The sequence below is a fragment of the Ammospiza caudacuta genome, chromosome 37 (assembly GCF_027887145.1).
Source record: "Ammospiza caudacuta isolate bAmmCau1 chromosome 37, bAmmCau1.pri, whole genome shotgun sequence".
Classification (NCBI taxonomy): domain Eukaryota; kingdom Metazoa; phylum Chordata; class Aves; order Passeriformes; family Passerellidae; genus Ammospiza; species Ammospiza caudacuta.
The window spans coordinates 688,691-709,245 of record NC_080629.1 but is presented as its reverse complement, the minus strand read 5'-3'; the positions used below and the strand labels follow the sequence as shown (position 1 = coordinate 709,245).

General features: G+C 49.6%; 1 protein-coding gene across 6 annotated transcripts; it reads left to right on the top strand.

Moving 5' to 3' along the window:
• Positions 1 to 711: 711 nt before the first annotated feature.
• On the top strand, positions 712 to 20,391 carry LOC131570695 (serine/threonine-protein kinase TAO1-like). Of its 6 annotated transcripts, none has more exons than XR_009275903.1 (13): positions 712 to 936; positions 1,194 to 1,347; positions 2,720 to 2,791; positions 2,909 to 3,010; positions 4,570 to 4,615; positions 6,023 to 6,119; positions 7,901 to 7,997; positions 8,103 to 8,194; positions 9,211 to 9,307; positions 11,040 to 11,121; positions 12,212 to 12,286; positions 14,877 to 15,020; positions 20,084 to 20,314. XR_009275903.1 is itself a non-coding variant. In XM_058823072.1 (13 exons), exons 2-13 carry the CDS (start codon positions 1,207 to 1,209, stop codon positions 20,183 to 20,185), a joined length of 1,164 nt encoding a protein of 387 aa, XP_058679055.1. In that variant the 5' UTR covers positions 712 to 936; positions 1,194 to 1,206; the 3' UTR covers positions 20,186 to 20,391. The 6 variants fall into 6 exon arrangements, 4 of the variants coding, with proteins under 4 accessions (XP_058679055.1, XP_058679052.1, XP_058679053.1 ...); XR_009275904.1 differs by lacking the exon at positions 20,084 to 20,314 and adding an exon at positions 16,722 to 16,931; XM_058823072.1 differs by having other exon boundaries at positions 7,901 to 8,014; positions 20,084 to 20,391.
• Positions 20,392 to 20,555: the final 164 nt, after the last annotated feature.

Sequence of the window (20,555 nt, the reverse complement as noted above, 5' to 3'; positions counted from 1 at the left end):
GTCCATTCTGCACCTACTCGGGGTCGTTCCAGGCCCTTTTGGGGGATTTTTGCCCAATTTTGGGATTTTTTCCCTTCAATTTTTGGCCATTTTGGGGCCTTCAAGGCTCAAGCCCCGCCCTCCCCATGTGGCCACGCCCCTTTATGCCATATATGGATGCTCGTGGCTCCGCCCACATTTCCTTATATAGAGAAAAAACCAAAACCATAAAAGGAAAACGAGGTGCGGTCATAAGATGCCACGCTCGTCGTCCAATCAGAATGATCGGATCTTCCCATTTTCACTCTCAGCCAATCACAGTCGAGGGGAGGGCTTAGAGGGCGTATTATACGCACCAGAACATGTGACGTCACGGGAGGAAACTGTGACGTCACGGAGCCGCTTCTCTCCCCTCAGAACACACTGAGACCTCCCGGGCTCTCCGCCGCCATCTTGCTTCTCCCTCACAGCTTCCCGCCTTTCTCTCCTCCCCTCTCATCCAATCACAGCCCTTCTCTCCCCACATCGTCCCGCCCCTTCGTGTCTCCACCAATCCCACTCCTCCTTTCTTCCCGCCCTCTTCCTCTCTCCACCAATCCCGCTCCTCTTTTTTTCCCGCTCTTTACTCTCATTGGCTGCCTCATTTCCGCCCGACTCCTGGCACGCGCCCCTCCCGCCTTCACCGACGTCACCGCGCATGCGCAGTCCCTTTCCTCTCCTCCCGCCGGCGCCATCTTGCCCGGGGCGCTGAGGCGGCACCGGGGGGGTTCCCCCCCCCCCCGCCTCATTCCCGCCGCTTTTTTGAGGTGAAATTCGGCGATTTTGGGGCTTCTGAGCCTCCCGAACCTTCAGGAGGCGTCGGGGGGAGACCGGAGCCCCCCCCCGGAGCTGCAGCGGCCGGGGGGGGGGCGGCCCGGGCTCCCCCAGCGCCCGCCGGGAGCGGAGCTGGAGCCGCCGGTGAGGGGCGGGGGGGGCGGCCTGAGGGGAAAGCGGAATTTGGGGGGGGGTCCTGAGGCAATTTTGCCTTTTTTAGGGTCTCTCGTTCAATTTAGAGCCGCTTTTCGAACTTTGGAGGGGTTATTTCAAAATTTATGGGTAAACCATGAGGGAATCATGAGGCCCCTCACGGATTTGAGGGGTAAAGGTGGGTTTGGGGGTGGATTTTTGTGGGATAAAAAGGGGATTTAGGGTGAATTTCGGGTTTTTTTCCTCAGTTTCACTCTTGCCATGCCGGCTCCTCGTCCCCCAGCCCGGCCCGGGAGCCTCCGGGACCCCGAAGTTGCGGAATTGTTCCTCAAAGATGATCCCGAGAAGGTTTTTGGGGAGCTGCGAGAGATCGGCCACGGCAGTTTCGGGGCTGTGTTCAGTGTGAGTGGGGAAAAAAACCAAAATCCGCCTGAAATTTATCCGAAACCAGCCCCAAAATCCAATAAAACGCCTCAGAATCCACCCGGAAGAGGCCAAAACTTTTTAAAATCGGCTTCAAATGTGGCTAAATTGAAGTTAAATTCTCTAAAATGCCCTAAAGTTTGTCCGTAATGTCTTGAAAAGCTTCAAAATCCACACAAATTTGATGAAATTTAACAAAGCAGCCCAAAATAGCCCCAATTCATCCAAACCGCCCCAAAATCACCCCAAAACTCCTGAGGGACCCCCAAACCATCTCCAAATTTGTGTGGCATCACCTAAAACCCCAAAACTCCCTAAAATGCCTCAAATCCCTTCAAAGCTTCCTTAAATATCCTGAATTCCCCAAATCCTTCCCAAATCTCCTTTAAACTCTCCCAAAACCCCCCAAAAATCTCCTCTAATGCCCCCAAATCCCCCCAATATTGCTCAAAATCTTCCAAATCTCCCCAAAATCCCCCAAAATTGCCCAAATTTCCCCAAAATCCCCCAAAATTGCCCAAAACCCCCCTAAATCTCCCCAAAATCCCCAAAAATCCCCCAAAATCCCCTAAATTTTCTTCCAAAACCCAAAATTTCCCAAAAATCCCCAAAATTGCCCCCAAAACCCCAAAATTTCCCAAAATTTTCCCAAAATTCCCCAAAATTTTCCCAAAACTCCCTCAAATCTTCCCCAAACCTCCCCTCAAATCCCCTCAAATTCCCCCTAAACCCCCCTAAAACCCCCCTAAACCACCCCAAAATCCCCTAAATTTGCTTCCAAAACCCCAAAAATCCCCCGAAATTTCCCAAATTCCCCAAATTTCCCCAAAATTACCCAAAAATCCCCCAAAATTTTCCCAAAACTCCCTCAAATCCTCTGCAAACCTTCCTTCAAATCCCCCCAAAATCGCCCTAAAACTCCCCTAAACCCCCCCAAAATCCCCTAAATTTTCTTCCAAAACCCCAAAATTTTCCCAAAAACCCCGAAAAATCCCCAAATTTCCCCAAAAACCCCAAGATTTTCCCAAAAATCCCCCCCAAACTTCCCCTCAAATCCCCTCAAAACCCCCCTAAACCCCCCCAAAATCCCCTAAATTTTCTTCCAAAACCCCAAAATCCCCAAAAATTTCCCAAAAATCCCCCAAATTCTCCCCAAAACCCCAAAATTTCCCAAAATCCCCAAAACTCTCTCAAATCCCCCCCAAACCTCCCCTCAAATCCCCTCAAAATCGCCCTAAACCCCCCCAAAATCCCCTAAATTTTCTTCCAAAACCCCAAAATTTTCCCAAAAACCCCCAAAAATCCCCAAATTTCCCCAAAATCCCCCAAATTCTCCCCAAATCCTCCCCAGGCCCGCGACCTGCGCTCCCACGAGCTGGTGGCCATCAAGAAAATGTCGTACAGAGGCCGAGCCTCCAGCGAGGTAAAACCCCCAAAATCCCCCCAAAATCCCCCAAAATCCCCCCAAAATTCCTAAAAATTCTTAAAAAATTCTTTAAAAAATTTAAAAATCCCCAAAATTTGGTGTTTTGCCCCCCAGAAGTGGCAGGACATCGTCAGGGAGGTGAAGGTGCTGCAGAGGCTCCGACACCCCAACACCGTCGCATTCAGGGGCTGCTACCTCAGGGACAACACGGCCTGGGTGAGCCCCAAAACTGGGGAGGGGTCCCCAAAAGTGGGGAGGGGTCCTGGGGGGCTTTTGGGGGGGATTTGGGAATTTTTTGGGATTTTTTGGGGGGTTTTTGGGGATTTTTTGTGAATTTTTTGGGGATTTCTGGGGGGTTTTAGGGGTTCAAGGGGTGATAAAAACCGGTCTGGGTGAGACCCTGAATTTGGGGAGGGGTCCCCAAAAGTGGGGAGGGGTCCTGGGGGACTTTTGGGGGGGATTTGGGAATTTTTTAGGGATTTTTTGGGGTTTTTGAGGGGTTTTGGGGGCAATTTTTGGCCTTCAGGGGCTGCTACCTCAGGGACAACACGGCCTGGGTGAGCCCCAAAACTGGGGAGGGGTCCCCAAAAGTGGGGAGGGGGCTCGGGAATTTTGGGGGGAATTTTGAGGGAATTTGGGGGGATTTTGGGGAATTTCTCGGGGATTTTGGGGAATTTTTGAAGGAATTTTGGGGAATTTTGAGGCAATTTGGGGGGATTTTGGGGCGGAATTTTTGAGGGAAGTTTGGGGGATTTGGGGGAATTTTGAGGGAATTTTGGGGGAAATTTTGGGGACTTTTGAGGGATTTTGGGGGGATTTTTGAGGGAATTTTTGAGGGAATTTGGGCGAATTTTTGGGGGGGATTTGGGGGAATTTTTGAGGGAATTTTGGGGAGGTTTTGGGGGGAATTTCGAGGGAATTTTTGAGGGAATTTTGGGGGTGATTTTGAGGGAATTTTGGGGGATTTTTGGGGGAATTTGGGCAATTTTTGAGGGAATTTTGGGGGGAATTTTGATGGAATTTTAGGGAATTTTTGAAGGAATTTTGAGGGAATTCGGGGGAATTTGACGGAATTTTGGGGAATTTTTGGGGGGATTTTTGAGGGTATTTTGGGGGATTTTTGAGGGGATTTGGGGGGGAATTTTGGGGGCTTTTGGGGGGAATTTTGAGGAGATTTTGGAGGGAATTTTTGAGGGAATTTTGGGGAATTTTTGGGGGGATTTTTGGGGAATTTTTGGGGGAATTTTGGGGAATTTTTGAGGGAATTTTGGGGGGGTTTTGGGGGGAATTTCAAGGGAATTTTAGGGAATTTTTGAGGGAATTTTGGGGAATTTTGAGGGAATTTGGGGGAATTTTTGAGGGAATTTTGGGCAGGTTTTGGGGGGAATTTCAAAGGAATTTTGACGGAATTTTGGGGGGATTTTTGAGGGAATTTTGGGGGATTTTTGGGAATTTTTGAGGGATTTTGGGGGGAATTTGGAGGGAATTTTTGAGGGAATTTTGGGGAATTTTGAGGAAATTTGCAGGGGAATTTTTGAGGGAATTTTGGGGAATTTTTGAGGGAATTTTGGGGAAAATTTCGAGGGAATTTTGGGGAATTTTTTAGGGATTTTTGGGGAATTTTTGAGGGTATTTTGGGGGGACTTTCGAGGGAATTTTGGGGAATTTTGAGGGAATTTTTGGGGTTTTGGGGGGGATTTTGGGGGGGATTTTGGGGGGATGTTGGAGATTTCTGGGGAGATTTTGGGATCATTTTGGGGTCCCGGGGTCCCCAGCTGGCCATGGAGTTCTGTGTGGGATCGGCCCTGGATCTGCTGGAAGGTGAGAGCTGCGGAAATTCGGCATTTTCGGGGAATTTTGGGGCTTTTTCTGAGGGATTTTTGGGGAATTTTGGGTTAGTTTTTGGGGGCATTTTCTGAGGAATTTTGGGTGAATTTTTGGGGTGTTTGGGGTGGATTTTTGGGGTGTTTGGGGTGGATTTTTGGGTTCATTTTGGGGTGTTTGGGGTGGGTTTTTGGGTCAATTTTTGGGGTAATTTTGGGTGGATTTTTGAGGTAATTTTGGGTGGATTTTGGGGTTCATTTTGGGGTGTTTGGGGTGGATTTTGGGGTCAATTTTTGGGGTAATTTTGCGTCAATTTCTGGGGTAATTTTGGGTGGATTTTTGGGTCGGTTTTGGGGTATTTGGGGTGGATTTTTGGGTCAATTTTTGGGGTGTTTGGGGTGGATTTTTGGGTCAATTTTGGGGTATTTCGGGTGGATTTTTGGGTCAATTTTTGGGGTATTTTGGGTGGATTTTTGGGTCAATTTTTGGGGTGTTTGGGGTGGATTTTTGGGTTCATTTTGGGGTGCTTGGGGTGCATTTTTGGGGTAATTTGGGGTCAATTTTTGGGGTGTTTGGGGTGGATTTTTGGGTTCATTTTGGGGTATTTGGGGTGGATTTTTGGGTCAATTTTTGGGATGTTTGGGGTGGATTTTGGGTTTATTTTGGAGTATTTGGGGTGGATTTTTGGGTCAGTTTTTGGGGTGTTTGGGGTGGGTTTTTGGGTCAATTTTTGGGGTAATTTTGGGTCAATTTTTGGGGTATTTGGGGTGGATTTTTGGGTTCATTTTGGGGTGTTTGGGATGGATTTTTGGGTCGATTTTTGGGGTAATTTTGGGTCAATTTTTGGGGTAATTTTGGGTGGATTTTTGGGTTCATTTTGGGGTGTTTGGGGTGGGTTTTTGGGTCAACTTTTGGGGTAATTTTGGGTCAATTTTTGGGTTCGTTTTGGGGTATTTGGGGTGGATTTTTGGGGTAATTTAGGTCAATTTTTGGGTCAGTTTTTGGGGTGTTTGGGGTGGATTTTTGGGTCAATTTTTGGGGTGTTTGGGGTGGGTTTTTGGGTTGGTTTTGGGGTGTTTGGGGTGGATTTTTGGGTTGGTTTTGCGGTGTTTGGGCTGGGTTTTTGGGTCAATTTTTGGGGTAATTTTGTGTCAATTTTTGGGTTCGTTTTGGGGTGTTTGGGGTGGGTTTTTGGGTCGATTTTTGGGGTGATTTTGTGTCAATTTTTGGGTTGGTTTTGGGGTGTTTGGGGTGGATTTTTGGGTCAGTTTTTGGGGTAATTTTGGGTCAATTTTTGGGGTGTTTGGGGTGGGTTTTTGGGTTGGTTTTGGGGTGTTTGGGGTGGGTTTTTGGGTCGGTTTTGGGGGGTTTTGGCGCAGCCCCCGCTGTGTCTGTGCCCCCCAGCCCATCAGCAGCCGCTGCGCGAGGACGAGATCGGGGCCATCGCCGAGGGGGCCCTGCAGGGCCTGGGGTACCTGCACGGGATGGGGGTCATCCACAGGTGTGGGGCTGCCCCATGGATCCTGGAATCCTGCCCTATAGATCATCCCTGTGTGCCCCATAGATCATCCCTGTGCCCCATAGATCCTGTGTGCCCCCATTGATTCACCCCATAGATCATCCCTGTGCCCCATAGATCCTGTGTGCCCCATGGATCCTGTGTGCCCCATAGATCCTGGAATCCTGACCCATGGATCCTGTGTGCCCCATAGATCCTGTGTGACCCATAGATCCTGGAATCCTGACCCATGGATCATCCCTGTGCCCCATAGATCCTGTGCCCCATGGACCCCATTGATTCACCCCATAGATCATCATCCCTGCAGGGCCTGGGGGTCATCCACAGGTCTGACCCATAGATCCTGTGCCCCATGGATCTGCCCCATAGATCATCCCTGTGCCCCATAGATCCTGTGCCCCATAGATCATCCCTGTGCCCCATAGATCCTGTGTGCCCCATGGATCTGCCCCATAGATCCTGTGCCCCATGGATCTGCCCCATAGATCCTGTGTGCCCCATGGATCTGCCCCATAGATCATCCCTGTGCCCCATAGATCCTGTGCCCCATGGATCTGCCCTAGAGATCATCCTTGTGCCCCATAGATCCACCCCATAGATCCCCTGTGCCCCACACATCCCCTGTGCCCCATAGATCATCCCTGTGCCCCATAGACCCTGTGTGCCCCATAGATCCATCCCTGCCCCATAGATCTGCCCTATAGATCCTGCCCCACACATCCTGTGCCCCACACATCCCCTGTGCCCCATAGATCGTCCCTGCCCCACAGATCCTGTGCCCCCATGGATCCTGTCTGACCCATAGATCCATCCCCTGTGCCCCATAGACCCTGTGTGCCCCACAGATCCTGTGCCCCACACATCCCCTGTGCCCCATAGATCATCCCTGTGCCCCATAGACCCTGTGTGCCCCATAGACCCTGTGTGCCCCACAGATCCTGTGCCCCACGGATCCTGTGCCCCATGGATCCTGTGCCCCACACATCCCCTGTGCCCCACGGATCCTGTGCCCCATGGATCCATCCCTGCCCCACAGATCCTGGCGTTTGACCTTTAACCTTTGCCCTTTGCCCCCTTCAGGGACATCGACGTGGGGAACTTCCTGCTGAGAGCCCCTGACCCCAGTGACCCCAAATGACCTCTCAGTGACCCCAGTGACCCCAAACGACCTCTCAGTGACCCCAAATGACCCCTGACCCCAAATGACCCCTCACATTTAACTTTTGACCTCAGATGACCCCTGACCTCTGACCTTTGCCCTTTTAGGGACGTCAAGGCGGGGAACATCCTGCTGTGCCCCTGGGCCGGGTCACTGACCCCTCAATGACCCCTGACCCCAAATGACCCCAGATGACCCCAGATGACCCCTGACCTCTGACCTCTGCCCTCACAGGGACGTCAAGGCGGGGAACATCCTGCTGTGCCCCTGGGCCGGGTCCCTGACCCCTCCATGACCCCTGACCCCTCAATGACCCCAAATGACCCCAAGTGACCTCTGACCTCTGCCCTCACAGGGACGTCAAGGCCGGGAACATCCTGCTGTGCCCCCCGGGCCGGGTCCCTGACCCCTCCATGACCCCTGACCTCTCCATGACCCCTGACCCCTAGTGACCCCAGATGACCTCTGACCTCTGCCCTCACAGGGACATCAAGGCGGGGAACATCCTGCTGTGCCCCTGGGCCGGGTCATTGACCCCTCCATGACCCCTGACCCCTAGTGACCCCAAATGACCCCAAGTGACCTCTGACCTCTGCCCTCACAGGGACATCAAGGCGGGGAACATCCTGCTGTGCCCCCCGGGCCGGGTCAAGCTCGGCGATTTCGGCTCGGCCGCCGAGGCCGCCCCGGCCAATTCCTTGGTGGGGACCCCGTACTGGTGAGGGGGGGGCGGGGCCGGGGGTCAGGGGTCAGGGGTCGCCCCCCGAGACCGTGACCCCTCCGTGACCTCTGACCCCCGACCCCAGGATGGCGCCCGAGGTGATTCTGGCCATGGACGAGGGGATCTACGACGGCAGGGCCGACGTGTGGTCCCTGGGCATCACCTGCATCGAGATGGGTCAGCCCCAATTTGGGGAGGGGGCTTCAGGGGGATTTGGGGAGGGGTCCTGAGGGGGTTTGGGGCTTTTTTGGGGGTTTTTTTCCCGGGATTTTTGGCGATTTTTGGCGATTTTTGGGGATATTTTTGGGGTGTTTGGGGTCCCTGGGCATCGCCTGCATCGAGATGGGTCAGCCCCAATTTGGGGAGGGGGCTTCAGGGGGGATTTGGGGAGGGGTCTCCAGGGGATTTTGGGTTTTTTGGGGTTTTTTTTCCAGGGATTTTTTGGGGTTTTTTGGCGATTTTTGGGGGGGATTTTTGGGGGGTTTTGGGGTGGGTACGAGGAGAGAATTTGGGGAGGGGTCTGCTGATATTGGGGAGGGGTCTCCAGGGAATTTTGGGTTTTTTGGGGTTTTTTTCCGGGATTTTTTTGGGGTTTTTTTTTGGCCATTTTTGGGGATTTTTTGGGGGGGATTTTTGGGTGGTTTTGGGGGTTTTGGGGTGGGTAAGAGGGGGGAATTTGGGGAGGGGGCTGCTGATATTGGGGAGGGGTCTCCAGGGTATTTTGGGTTTTTTTGGGGTTTTTTTTCCTGGGATTTTTTGGGGTTTTTTTTTTGGCGTTTTTTGGGTATTTTTGGGGGGGATTTTTGGGTGGTTTTGGGGCATTTTGGGGTGGGTACGAGGAGAGAATTTGGGGAGGGGTCTGCAGGGGAATTTGGGGAGGGGGCTGCTGATATTGGGGAGGGGTCCTGAGGTGGTTTGGGGCTTTTTTTGGGTTTTTTTTTTTCCAGGCATTTTTTGGAGTTTTTTTGGCCATTTTTGGGTATTTTTGGGGGGGATTTTTGGGTATTTTTGGGGGGGATTTTTGGGTGGTTTTGGGGCATTTTGGGGTGGGTACGAGGAGAGAATTTGGGGAGGGGTCTGCAGGGAATTTGGGGAGGGGGCTGCTGATATTTGGGGAGGGGTCTGCAGGGCGTTTTGGGGCCTGAGTTTTGGGCAAAATCCCCAATTTTTGGTGCGGTTTTGCCGCCCCACAGCCGAGCGGAGGCCGCCCCTGTTCCAGCTGAACGCCATGAGCGCCCTGTACCACATCGCGCAGAGAGAGCCCCCGAGCCTCAAACACCCCACGGAGTGGTGAGCGCTGCCCCATAGATCATCCCTGCCCCATAGATCTGCCCCATGGATCATCCCTGCCCCACAGCGCCCTGTACCACATCGCACAGAGGGAGCCCCCCACGTTAAAATACCCACAGGAGTGGTGAGCGCTGCCCCATAGATCCTGTGTGACCCATAGATCCTGAATTCCTGCCCCATAGATCCATCCCTGCCCCATAGATCCATCCCTGCCCCACAGCGCCCTGTACCACATCGCACAGAGAGAGCCCCCGACATTGAAACACCCCACGGAGTGGTGAGCGCTGCCCCATAGATCCTGTGTGACCCATAGATCTGCCCCATGGATCATCCCTGCCCCATAGATCCATCCCTGCCCCATAGATCCTGAATTCCTGCCCCATAGATCCATCCCTGCCCCATAGATCCTGAACCCCTGCCCCATAGACCATCCCTGCCCCACAGCGCCCTGTACCACATCGCGCAGAGAGAGCCCCCGACATTGAAACACCCCACGGAGTGGTGAGCGCTGCCCCATAGATCATCCCTGCCCCATAGATCCATCCCTGCCCCATAGATCATCCCTGCCCCATAGATCTGCCCCATAGATCCATCCCTGCCCCATAGATCCATCCCTGCCCCACAGCGCCCTGTACCACATCGCACAGAGGGAGCCCCCCACGTTAAAATACCCACAGGAGTGGTGAGCGCTGCCCCATAGATCCTGTGTGACCCATAGATCTGCCCCATGGATCATCCCTGCCCCATAGATCTGCCCCATAGATCCATCCCTGCCCCATAGATCCTGAACCCCTGCCCTATAGATCCATCCCTGCCCCACAGCGCCCTGTACCACATCGCACAGAGGGAGCCCCCGAGCTTCAAACACCCCATGGAGTGGTGAGGAACCCATAGATTCACCCCATAGATCATCCCTGCCCCATAGATCTGCCCCATGGATCATCCTGTGTGCCCCATAGATCATCCCTGCCACACAGATCCATCCCTGCCCCATAGATGTGCCCCATGGATCATCCCTGCCCCATAGATTCACCCCATAGATCATCCATCCCGGCCCCACAGAGCCATCGCTGCCCCACAGCTCATCCATCCCTGCCCCATAGATTCACCCCACAGCTCACCAATCCCTGCCCCATAGATTTACCCCATAGATTCACCCCATAGCTCATCCATCCCTGCCCCACAGATTCACCCCACAGATTCACCCCACAGCTCACCAATCCCTGCCCCACAGCTCCATCCCTGCCCCACGGATTCACCCCATAGATTCACCCCATAGATGACCAATCCCTGCCCCACGGATTCACCCCATAGATTCACCCCACAGCTGCATCCCTGCCCCACGGATTTACCCCATAGATCATCCATCCCTGCCCCGTAGATCCATCCCTGCCCCACAGCTCATCCATCCCTGCCCCACGGATTCACCCCACAGCTCCATCCCTGCCCCACAGACCCATCCCTGCCCCATAGATTGACCCCATAGATTGACCCCATAGATCACCAATCCCTGCCCCATGGATTCACCCCACAGCTCCATCCCTGCCCCACAGATTCACCCCATAGATCACCAATCCCTACCCCACAGATTCACCCCATAGATCACCAATCCCTGCCCCACGGATTCACCCCACAGCTCCATCCCTGCCCCACAGATTCACCCCACAGCTCCATCCCTGCCCCACAGATTCACCCCATAGATCACCAATCCCTGCCCCACATCCCCCCCCAGGTCCCGGCACTTTCTGGATTTCGTCTCTCGCTGTCTCCGGAAGCTTCCGCAGGAACGGCCCCGAGCGCGGGAGCTGCTGCAGGTGGGCCCCAAAAACCCCGAAAATAACCCCGAAAATAACCCAAAATGACCTAAAAATAACCCCCAAAAATAACCCTGAAAACAACCCAAAATGACCTAAAAATAACCCAAAAATAAACCCAAATAACCCCAAAAATAACCCCTAAAAATACCCCAAAATAACCCCCAAAAATAACCCTAAATGACCTAAAAATAACCCAAAAATAACCCCCAAAATAGCTCAAAAATAACCCAAAAATAACCCCCAAAATAGCTCAAAAACAACCCCCCAAAATAACAATGACTTAAAAATAACCCCAAAAATAACCCTAAAAATAACCCAAAATAACCCCAAAAATAACCCAAAAATAACCCCCAAAAATAACCCAAAATGACCTAAAAATAACTCCAAAAATAACCCCAAAAATAACCCAAAATAACCCCCAAAAATAACCCAAAAATAACCCCAAATATAACCCAAAAATAACTCCCCAAAATAACACAAGATGACCTAAAAATAACCCCAAAAATAACCCAAAAATAACCCCAAAAATAACCCAAAATAACCCAAAAATAACCCAAAAAATAACCTCGAAAATAACCCAAAATAACCCCCAAAAATACCCCAATATAACCCCAAAAATAACCCAAAATAACCCCCAAAAATAACCCAAAAATAACCCAAAATAACCCCCAAAAATAACCCAAAAATAACCCAAAATAACCCCCAAAAATACCCCAAAACAACCCCAAAAGTAACCCAAGAAATAACCCAAAAATAACCCCCTAAAATAACCCCCTAAAATAATCCAAAAATACCCCAAAATAACCCAAAAATAACCCCAAAAATAACCCACAATTCCCTCTAAAATAACCCCATAAAATAACCCCCTAAAATAATCCAAAAATACCCCAAAAATACCCCAAAAATACCCCCAAAATAACCCCAAAAATAACCCCAAAAATAACCCAAAATGACCCAAAAATAACCCCAAAAATACCCCCAAAATAACGCCAAAAATAACCCAAAAAATACCCCAAAATAACCCCAAAAATACCCCCAAAATAACCCCAAAAATAAAGTAAAAAGCTGCAATTTTCGGTGTTCCCAGCACGAGTTCCTGGCCCAGCAGCGCCGCCCAGGGGTGATCCCGGAGCTGCTGCGCAGAACCAGCGCCAGGGACGGGGTGAGTGACACCAGTATGGACCAGTATGGACCAGTATAAACCAGTATGGACCCAAAAATCCCCGTGAAAATCCATGGAAATCCATAGAAACCAGTATAGACCAGTATAGACCAGTATGGACCCAAAAATCCCCGTGAAAATCCATGGAAATCCATAGAAACCAGTATGGACCAGTATAGACCAGTATGAACCCAAAAATCCCCGTGAAAATCCATGGAAATGCATAGAAACCAGTATGGACCAGTATAGACCAGTATGGACCCAAAAATCCCCGTGAAAATCCATGGAAATCCATAGAAACCAGTATAGACCAGTATAGACCAGTATAGACCAGTATGGACCCAAAAATCCCTGTGAAAATCCATGGAAATCTATAAAAACCAGTATGGACCAGTATAGACCAGTATAGACCAGTATGGACCCAAAAATCCCCATGAAAATGCATGGAAATCCATAGAAACCAGTATGGACCAGTATAGACCAGTATGAACCCAAAAATCCCCATAAAAATCCATAGAAATCCATAAAAACCAGTATGGACCAGTATAGACCAGTATGGACCCAAAAATCCCTGTGAAAATCCATGGAAATCCATAGAAACCAGTATGGACCAGTATAGACCAGTATGGACCCAAAATTCCCCATAAAAATCCATAGAAATCCATAGAAACCAGTATATACCAGTATAGACCAGTATAGACCAGTATGGACCCAAAAATCCCCGTGAAAATCCATGGAAATCCATAGAAACCAGTATGGACCAGTATAGACCAGTATGGACCAGTATGAACCAGTATGGACCAGTATGAATCCCAGTTTGTTCCCAGTCCCTCCCAGTCCCCTCCCAGTACAAACCAGTCCATCCCAGTCCCCCTTGAACCCCTCCCAGTCCATTCCCAGTCCCTCCCAGTCTATCCCAGTATAACCCAGTCCATTCCCAGTTTATCCCAGTATAACCCAGTCCCTCCCAGTCCATTCCCAGTCCATTCCCAGTATATCCCCGTATAACCCAGTCCATTCCCAGTCTATCCCAGTCTATCCCAGTATAACCCAGTCCATTCCCAGTCCATTCCCAGTCCGTTCCCAGTCTATCCCAGTTTACCCAGTCCATTCCCAGTATAACCCAGTGCATTCCCAGTCCATTCCCAGTCTATCCCAGTCTATCCCAGTCTATCCCAGTATAACCCAGTCCATTCCCAGTCCGTTCCCAGTCTATCCCAGTTTACCCAGTCTATCCCAGTATAACCCAGTCCATTCCCAGTATAACCCAGTCCATTCCCAGTGTAACCCAGTCCATTCCCAGTATAAGCCAGTTTACCCAGTCCATTCCCAGTATAACCCAGTGCATTCCCAGTATAACCCAGTCCCTCCCAGTCCATTCCCAGTCTATCCCAGTCCGTTCCCAGTCTATCCCAGTATAACCCAGTCCATTCCCAGTGTAACCCAGTCCATTCCCAGTCCATTCCCAGTCCGTTCCCAGTCTATCCCAGTTTACCCAGTCTATCCCAGTATAACCCAGTCCGTTCCCAGTCCCTCCCAGTCCATTCCCAGTATAACCCAGTGCATTCCCAGTATAATCCAGTCCATTCCCAGTCCATTCCCAGTCTATCCCACTATAACCCAGTCCATTCCCAGTATATCCCAGTATATCCCAGTCCATTCCCAGTCTATCCCAGTATATCCCAGTCCGTTCCCAGTCTATCCCAGTATATCCCAGTCCATTCCCAGTCTATCCCAGTATAACCCAGTCCGTTCCCAGTCTATCCCAGTATAATCCAGTCCATTCCCAGTCTATCCCAGTATAACCCAGTCCGTTCCCAGTCTATCCCAGTATAACCCAGTCCATTCCCAGTCCCTCCCAGTCCATTCCCAGTATAACCCAGTCCATTCCCAGTCTATCCCAGTATAACCCAGTTTACCCAGTCCATTCCCAGTTTACCCAGTCCATTCCCAGTATAACCCAGTGCATTCCCAGTATAACCCAGTCCCTCCCAGTCCGTTCCCAGTCTATCCCAGTATAACCCAGTCCATTCCCAGTATAACCCAGTCCATTCCCAGTATAACCCAGTCCATTCCCAGTGTAACCCAGTCCATTCCCAGTATAAGCCAGTTTACCCAGTCCATTCCCAGTATAACCCAGTGCATTCCCAGTATAACCCAGTCTATCCCAGTCTATCCCAGTGTAACCCAGTCCATTCCCAGTGTAACCCAGTCCATTCCCAGTCCCTCCCAGTCCATTCCCAGTCCATTCCCAGTCTATCCCAGTTTACCCAGTCCATTCCCAGTGTAACCCAGTCCATTCCCAGTATAAGCCAGTTTACGCAGTCCATTCCCAGTATAACCCAGTGCATTCCCAGTCTATCCCAGTTTACCCAGTCCATTCCCAGTATAACCCAGTCCATTCCCAGTCCGTTCCCAGTCTATCCCAGTCTATCCCAGTCCGTTCCCAGTCTATCCCAGTATATCCCAGTCCCTCCCAGTATATCCCAGTATAACGCAAACCCCTCCCAGCCCCTCCCAGTCCATTCCCAGTCCCTCCCAGTCCATCCCAGTTTACCCAGTCCAACGTTTCCCCCCCTCCCCCCCGCAGGCGGGGCCCAGCCCCTCCCCCAGCGCTCCCAGTTCTCCCAGTTTGAGCAGCGACGCCCCCAGTGACCCCCCCAGCGACCCCCCCAGCCCGGGGGACCCCGAGGCCGAGGGGGGAGGGGAGGGACCCCCGGGGACCCCCCCTCAGGTGAGTCGGGGTGGGGGAGGGGATTCGGGAAAAATTTGGGGAATTTTGGGAAAAATTTGAGGGATTTTTTTTTTTTTTTTTTAAATTTTCTGAGGAATTTTGGGGAGTTTTGGGGGAAAATTTGGAAAAAAATTGGGAATTTTTGGATAATTCCGGGAAAATTTTGGGAATTTGGGAAAATTTGAGGGATTTTTTTTAAATTTTCTGAGGAATTTTGGGGAAAATTTCGGATTTGGGGGGGAAATTTGGAAAAAAAATTGGGGAATTTTGGGAAAAATTTGAGGGATTTTTTTTTAAATTTTCTGAGGAATTTTGGGGAGTTTTCTGGTGAAATTTTGGGGAAAATTTGGGGAAAAATTGGGAATTTTGGGGGAATTTTGGGAAAAATTTGAGGGATTTTTTTAAAATTTTCTGAGGAATTTTGGGGAAAATTTGGGAGTTTTTGGGGAAATTTGGGGAAAATTTGGGATTTTGGGGGGGAAATTTGGAAAGAAATGTGGGAATTTTGGGAAAATGTGGGGAATTTTGGGGAAAATTTGAGGGATTTTTTTTTAATTTTCCGAGGAATTTTGGGGAAACTTTGGGGAGTTTTTGGTGAATTTTGGGGAAACATTTGGGATTTTGAAGGGGAAATTTGGAAAAAATTTGGGAATTTTTGGGGAATTTTGGGAGAAATTTGGGGACTGGGGGGAATTATGGGGGAATTATTGGGAAAATTTGGGGGAATTTTTAAATTTTGAGGGAAATTTGAGGTGAAAATTGGGGAATTTTGGGGGAAATTTTGGGTAATTCTGGGAAAATTTGGGAACTTTGGGAGAAATCTGGGAAAACTGGGAATTTTCTGAGGTTTTGGGGGAATTTTGGGAAGAATTTGGGAGATTTGTGGGGAATTTTGATGCTTTTGGGAGAATTTTGGGTGGAATTTGGGGGGTTTTGGGCTCTTTCCTTTTGGGGTCACCTTTCCCTTCCCTTCCCTCCCAAAAATTCCCTCTCGACCCTCAAAAACTTGTGAGGAAATTTTATCTCATTTTTAAATCTCATTTTTCTCTCAAAAACATCGATTTTTGTCCTAAAATTCCCTAAAGATTACATTTAATCCCATTTTTCTCCTCATAAACGGCCCACTATTTTTAATTTTTTGCCGTTTTTCTCTAAAAAAAAATTTTTATTCTTTTTTCCCTCACAAACGGCGCCATTTTGTTTTCCTTGGTGCCAATTTTTTTCTCCATCCCCTTTTCCTCAATTTTCCCCTTTTCTTCCTATTTCTATCATTTTCCCCCATAATTCCCATTTCCCCCTCATTTTTCCCCATTTTCCTCTCACTTTCATCTTATTTTTCCTTTATTTTTTCCCTCTCATTTTTTTCCCGTTTTCCCGTCACTTTTTCCTTTTTTTCCCCTTTTTCGTCCCATTTTCTCCTTATTTTTTCCCCATTTTCCCCTCATTTTTTCCTCGTTTCTTTCCCCATTTTCCCCCCATTTTTCCATTTTCACCTCATTTTCCCTTCATTTTTTCCTTGTTTTTTTCCCCCATTTTTTCCCAATTTTTCCCCCATTTCCCCTCAATTTTTTTTTTGGTCTTTCCCCCCCATTTTTTCCCCTCATTTTTTGGCATTTCCCCTCATTTTTTCACATTTCCCCCTCATTTTTTCCTTGTTTCTTTCCCGTTTTCCCCTCATTTTTCCCCATTTTCTCTCCTCAGGACGACGCCATTTCCGCCATCTTGTCCCCTCAGGCCGCCATTTTGTCTCCCCCAGACACCCCAAACTCCTCAACTTTACCCTCCCCAAATCCCCTTTTTTCCCCCCAAAATCCCCTTTTTTCCCCCCAAACCCCCATTCCCTGCACCCAAACCCCCATTTCCTGCACCCAAAATCCCGATTTTTCTACCCAAAACTCCCTTTCATCCCCCTCACCCCCCTCCGCCGCCATTTTCCCTCCCTCTTCCCCTCAGGCCGCCATTTTGTCTTCACCGACCTCATGCCCTCAAAACACCGATTTACCCTTTTCTGACCCAAATTTCCCCCCTGAAAACACAAATTTATCCCCTCAAAACACAATTTCACCCCATAAAACCACGATTTTATCCTTCTCAGACACAAATTTCCCCTCACAAAACCCCGATTTACCTCTGAACACATCGCCCCCACCATCGGCCATTTTGTCCCACCCCACTGACATTTTGCCATCCCAAAACCCCACTTTTTCCCCTCAAAACCCCACTTTTTCCCCTGAAAACCCCATTTTATCCCCCCCAGACCCAAATCTCCCCTCAGAAAACGCCATTTTACCACCCCCAGACCCAAATCCCCCCTCCCCAAACCCCCCTTTCCCTCAGCCCGCCATTTTCTCCTCTCTGGCCGCCATCTTGTCCCCGCCCACCCCCTCCATTTTCCCGCCCAAAACTCCCATTTTTCCCCCCAAAACCTCCATTTTTTCCCCCAAAACCCCCATTTCCTCCCGCCACCCTTCCTTTTACCCCCCTCCCACCCCTCGCCGCGCCACCATCCCCGTCCCCACGCCCTCCCTCCTCCCCCACTTCCTCTGCTCCCTGCTGGCCTTCACCGCCGCCCTCCACCCCTCACCCCCCTCCCTCCTCCTCCTCCTGGTCGCGCTTTGGGCTCAAAAACGGCGATTTCGGGGTTTTCTCTCCGCTCTGGAGTGCGGCGCCACCGGGCTGGCGCTGGCCCACGCCCTCCTCCCCCTCCACCCTCACCTCGGGGGTCCCTCCTCGGCCGCCTCAGCCCTGGCGGCCATTTTGGGCCTGGCCTCCATTTTAGGTCTCAGCGCTCGGCGCCGCCGCCTTTACGTTCCCGTGGTGGTTTTGGCCGCCCAACTTTGGTTTTCTCCTTGGTTGTTTTTACCTCTTTACGTCCTGGGCGAGCTCTCCCGAGGGGGTCGCGCCCATCGTTGGTGGCTCAGGGCGCTTTTGGGGTTGCCCCCTCCTCTTTTCCGCGCCTTTTCCCGCTTGGGTTTGGCCTCCGAGCGAGGCCTTTTCGCTTTTTTCCCCAAAACCAACAAAATGAGGTTCAGGAGCCGCCTCCCCGTGCCCCAAAAACGCTCTCGGGGTGGGGGTTCCTCCTCCTCCAGGTATTCCCGGAGGTTTTTGGGATTTGTCGATAAATCCAGGAGGGTTTTTTGGGCTTTTTTCGGGAGGTTTTGGGGCTTTTTGAAAGGCGGGAAAGCCGCCCCTCCCCCACCCAGCCGCATCCCCCGCCCCGCCCCCCGGCCCCTCCCCCCACCCCCCAAAAAGGGACCCCAAAATCGGGGGGGGCCCCTCCCCCACCCCGCCCCTCCCCCACCCCGCAGGCCCTGGAGGTGATGGGGGGAGGGGAGGGGGGGGAGGGGCGGCCGGACACTACGGGACCCCAAAAACGCCAAAATTTGGGGTCCGAAAAACCCCAAAAATCTCCAAATTCCCAAATTTTGGGGGAGGTTTTGGGGCCAAAACCAAAAATTTCGGGTCGAAATCCCCAAAAATCCCAAATGTGGCGTCGAAAACCCCGAAAATCCCAAACCTGGGGACGATTTTGGGGGCAGAACCAAAAATTTGGGGTCAGAAATCCTCAAAGTTTGGGAACGGTTTTGGAGCCAAAAATCAGAAGATTGGGGTCAAAAAGCCCCAAAATCCCAAAAATCGGGGTAAAAAAAAACCCCAAAATCCCCAAATATGGGGATGGTTTTGGGGCTGAAAGCAAAAATTTGGGGTCAAAATCCCCAAAAAATCCTAAAATTTGTGATGGTCTTGGGGTTAAAATCAAAAATTTGGGGTCTAAAGCTCCAAAAACCCCAAAATTCACAAATCTGGGGGAGGTTTTTGGGTAAAAAGGAAAAAAAAAACCCAAAACTTGGGGTTCAAAACCCCCAAAATTTTGCCTCAAAAAATCCCAAAATTTGGTTTTTAAACTCCCCAAATTTGGGATTTTCCCAATTTTTTGAGCTTTTTTCCACCAAACTTTTGGGGTCTCTCCTTTTTTTCCGTATTTATTTTCCCAGAGGGATCCCCCCAATTCCATTTTTGGGGGGAGGGGTGGCGCTTTTGGGTCATTTTGGGATGTTTTTGTTTATTTTTCCCATTTTTTTTAAATTTAAGATTTTTTTTCTGTTGGAATTTTTGTTATTTTCGGGGTTTTTTTTTGGATTTTATTCTTTGGTTTCGTTGTCGTTTTCTTTGCAATTAATTTTATTTAAAATATAATTATTTAAAACATCCAGATTTTCCTTTTTCGTTTGTTTTTTGGGGTTGTTCTGGGAGGGGAAAATGGAATTTTTGGGGGGAAATAATGGAAATTTTGGGGAAAAAAAAACGAACTTGGGGTGGAAAAACGGAAATTTTGGGGGTAAAAATTGAAACTTGGGAGAGAAAAAATGGAAATTTGGGAGGGAAAAGTGAAATTTTAGGGGGAAAAAAGGAATTTTTGAGGGTTTGGGGGTTTCGAGGGAAAATTGATAAATTTGGGGATTTTTTTGTGGAAATTTTGGGGATTTTTTGCTGGGAATTTGGGGTTTTTGTTGGAATTTTGGGGTGTCTCAGGTAAAATTTGTGATTTTGTGTGGAATTGGATTTTTTGGGGGTGAATTTTGGGTTATTTTGAGTGGAATTTGGGTGTTCAGTTCCAACTTGGATTTTTTTTGTGGAATTTTGGGGTTTTTTGCTGCAATTTTGGTTTTTGTGGGTGGAATTTGGAATTTTTCGGGTGAATTTTGGTTTTTATTTGTGGGACTTTTGGGGTTTTTTGTTGCCATTTGGGGTTTTTTGGGTGGAATTTTGGGTTACTTTAGTGAAATCTAAATCTTTTGGGGTGGAACTTTGGGTTTTTTTGGGTGGAATTTTCTTTTTTATGGGTGGATTTTTTCGCTTTCTTTGGGTGGAATTTGGGATTTTTTCCGTTGCAATTTGGATTTCTTGGAGTGAAATTTTGGGGTTTTTTTGGGGGATTTCTGTGGAACTTCATGTTTTTGTTGGGATTTTGGGTTTTTTGGGGCGCAGTTTCGGATTTTTTTGGATTATTTTGGGTTATTTTTGGTGGATTTTGGGGCTCCCTCCCCGTTTTTCCCCCTCAGGTTCCGGAGCGGCCGCGGGCGGAACGTTCCGGAAAGATCCCGAAATTCCCGGAGCTCGTCTGGGCCCAATTCCCCAAATTCCCCCAATTCCCCATTTTCTGACCGGCAGGGACCCAAAATCGCCCAATTTTACCCCAAAATTTAATTTTTCCTGAGGGCCAAACCCCAAAAAACACCAAAAATTGGGGGATAAACCCCAAAAATTGGGAAAAAATCCCCAAAACTTTCACTTGGGAGGAAAAATCAGCTCCCAACCCCCCTTTCCCCGCCTCTAATTAAACGGAGGCGTTAATTAAGCTCATTAATGATATTAATAAACAGGACGCTGGTGACGTCATTGGCTCCGCCCTCTTTGTGGCATGTAGCGTTAATTAAGGGATTAATTAAGGGGTTAATTAAAGGGAAACCGAGTCAGGGGGACGCGGGAGGGCGTTGGGAATCGTTAATGACCCCCGCGGTTCCTAATTAAGGC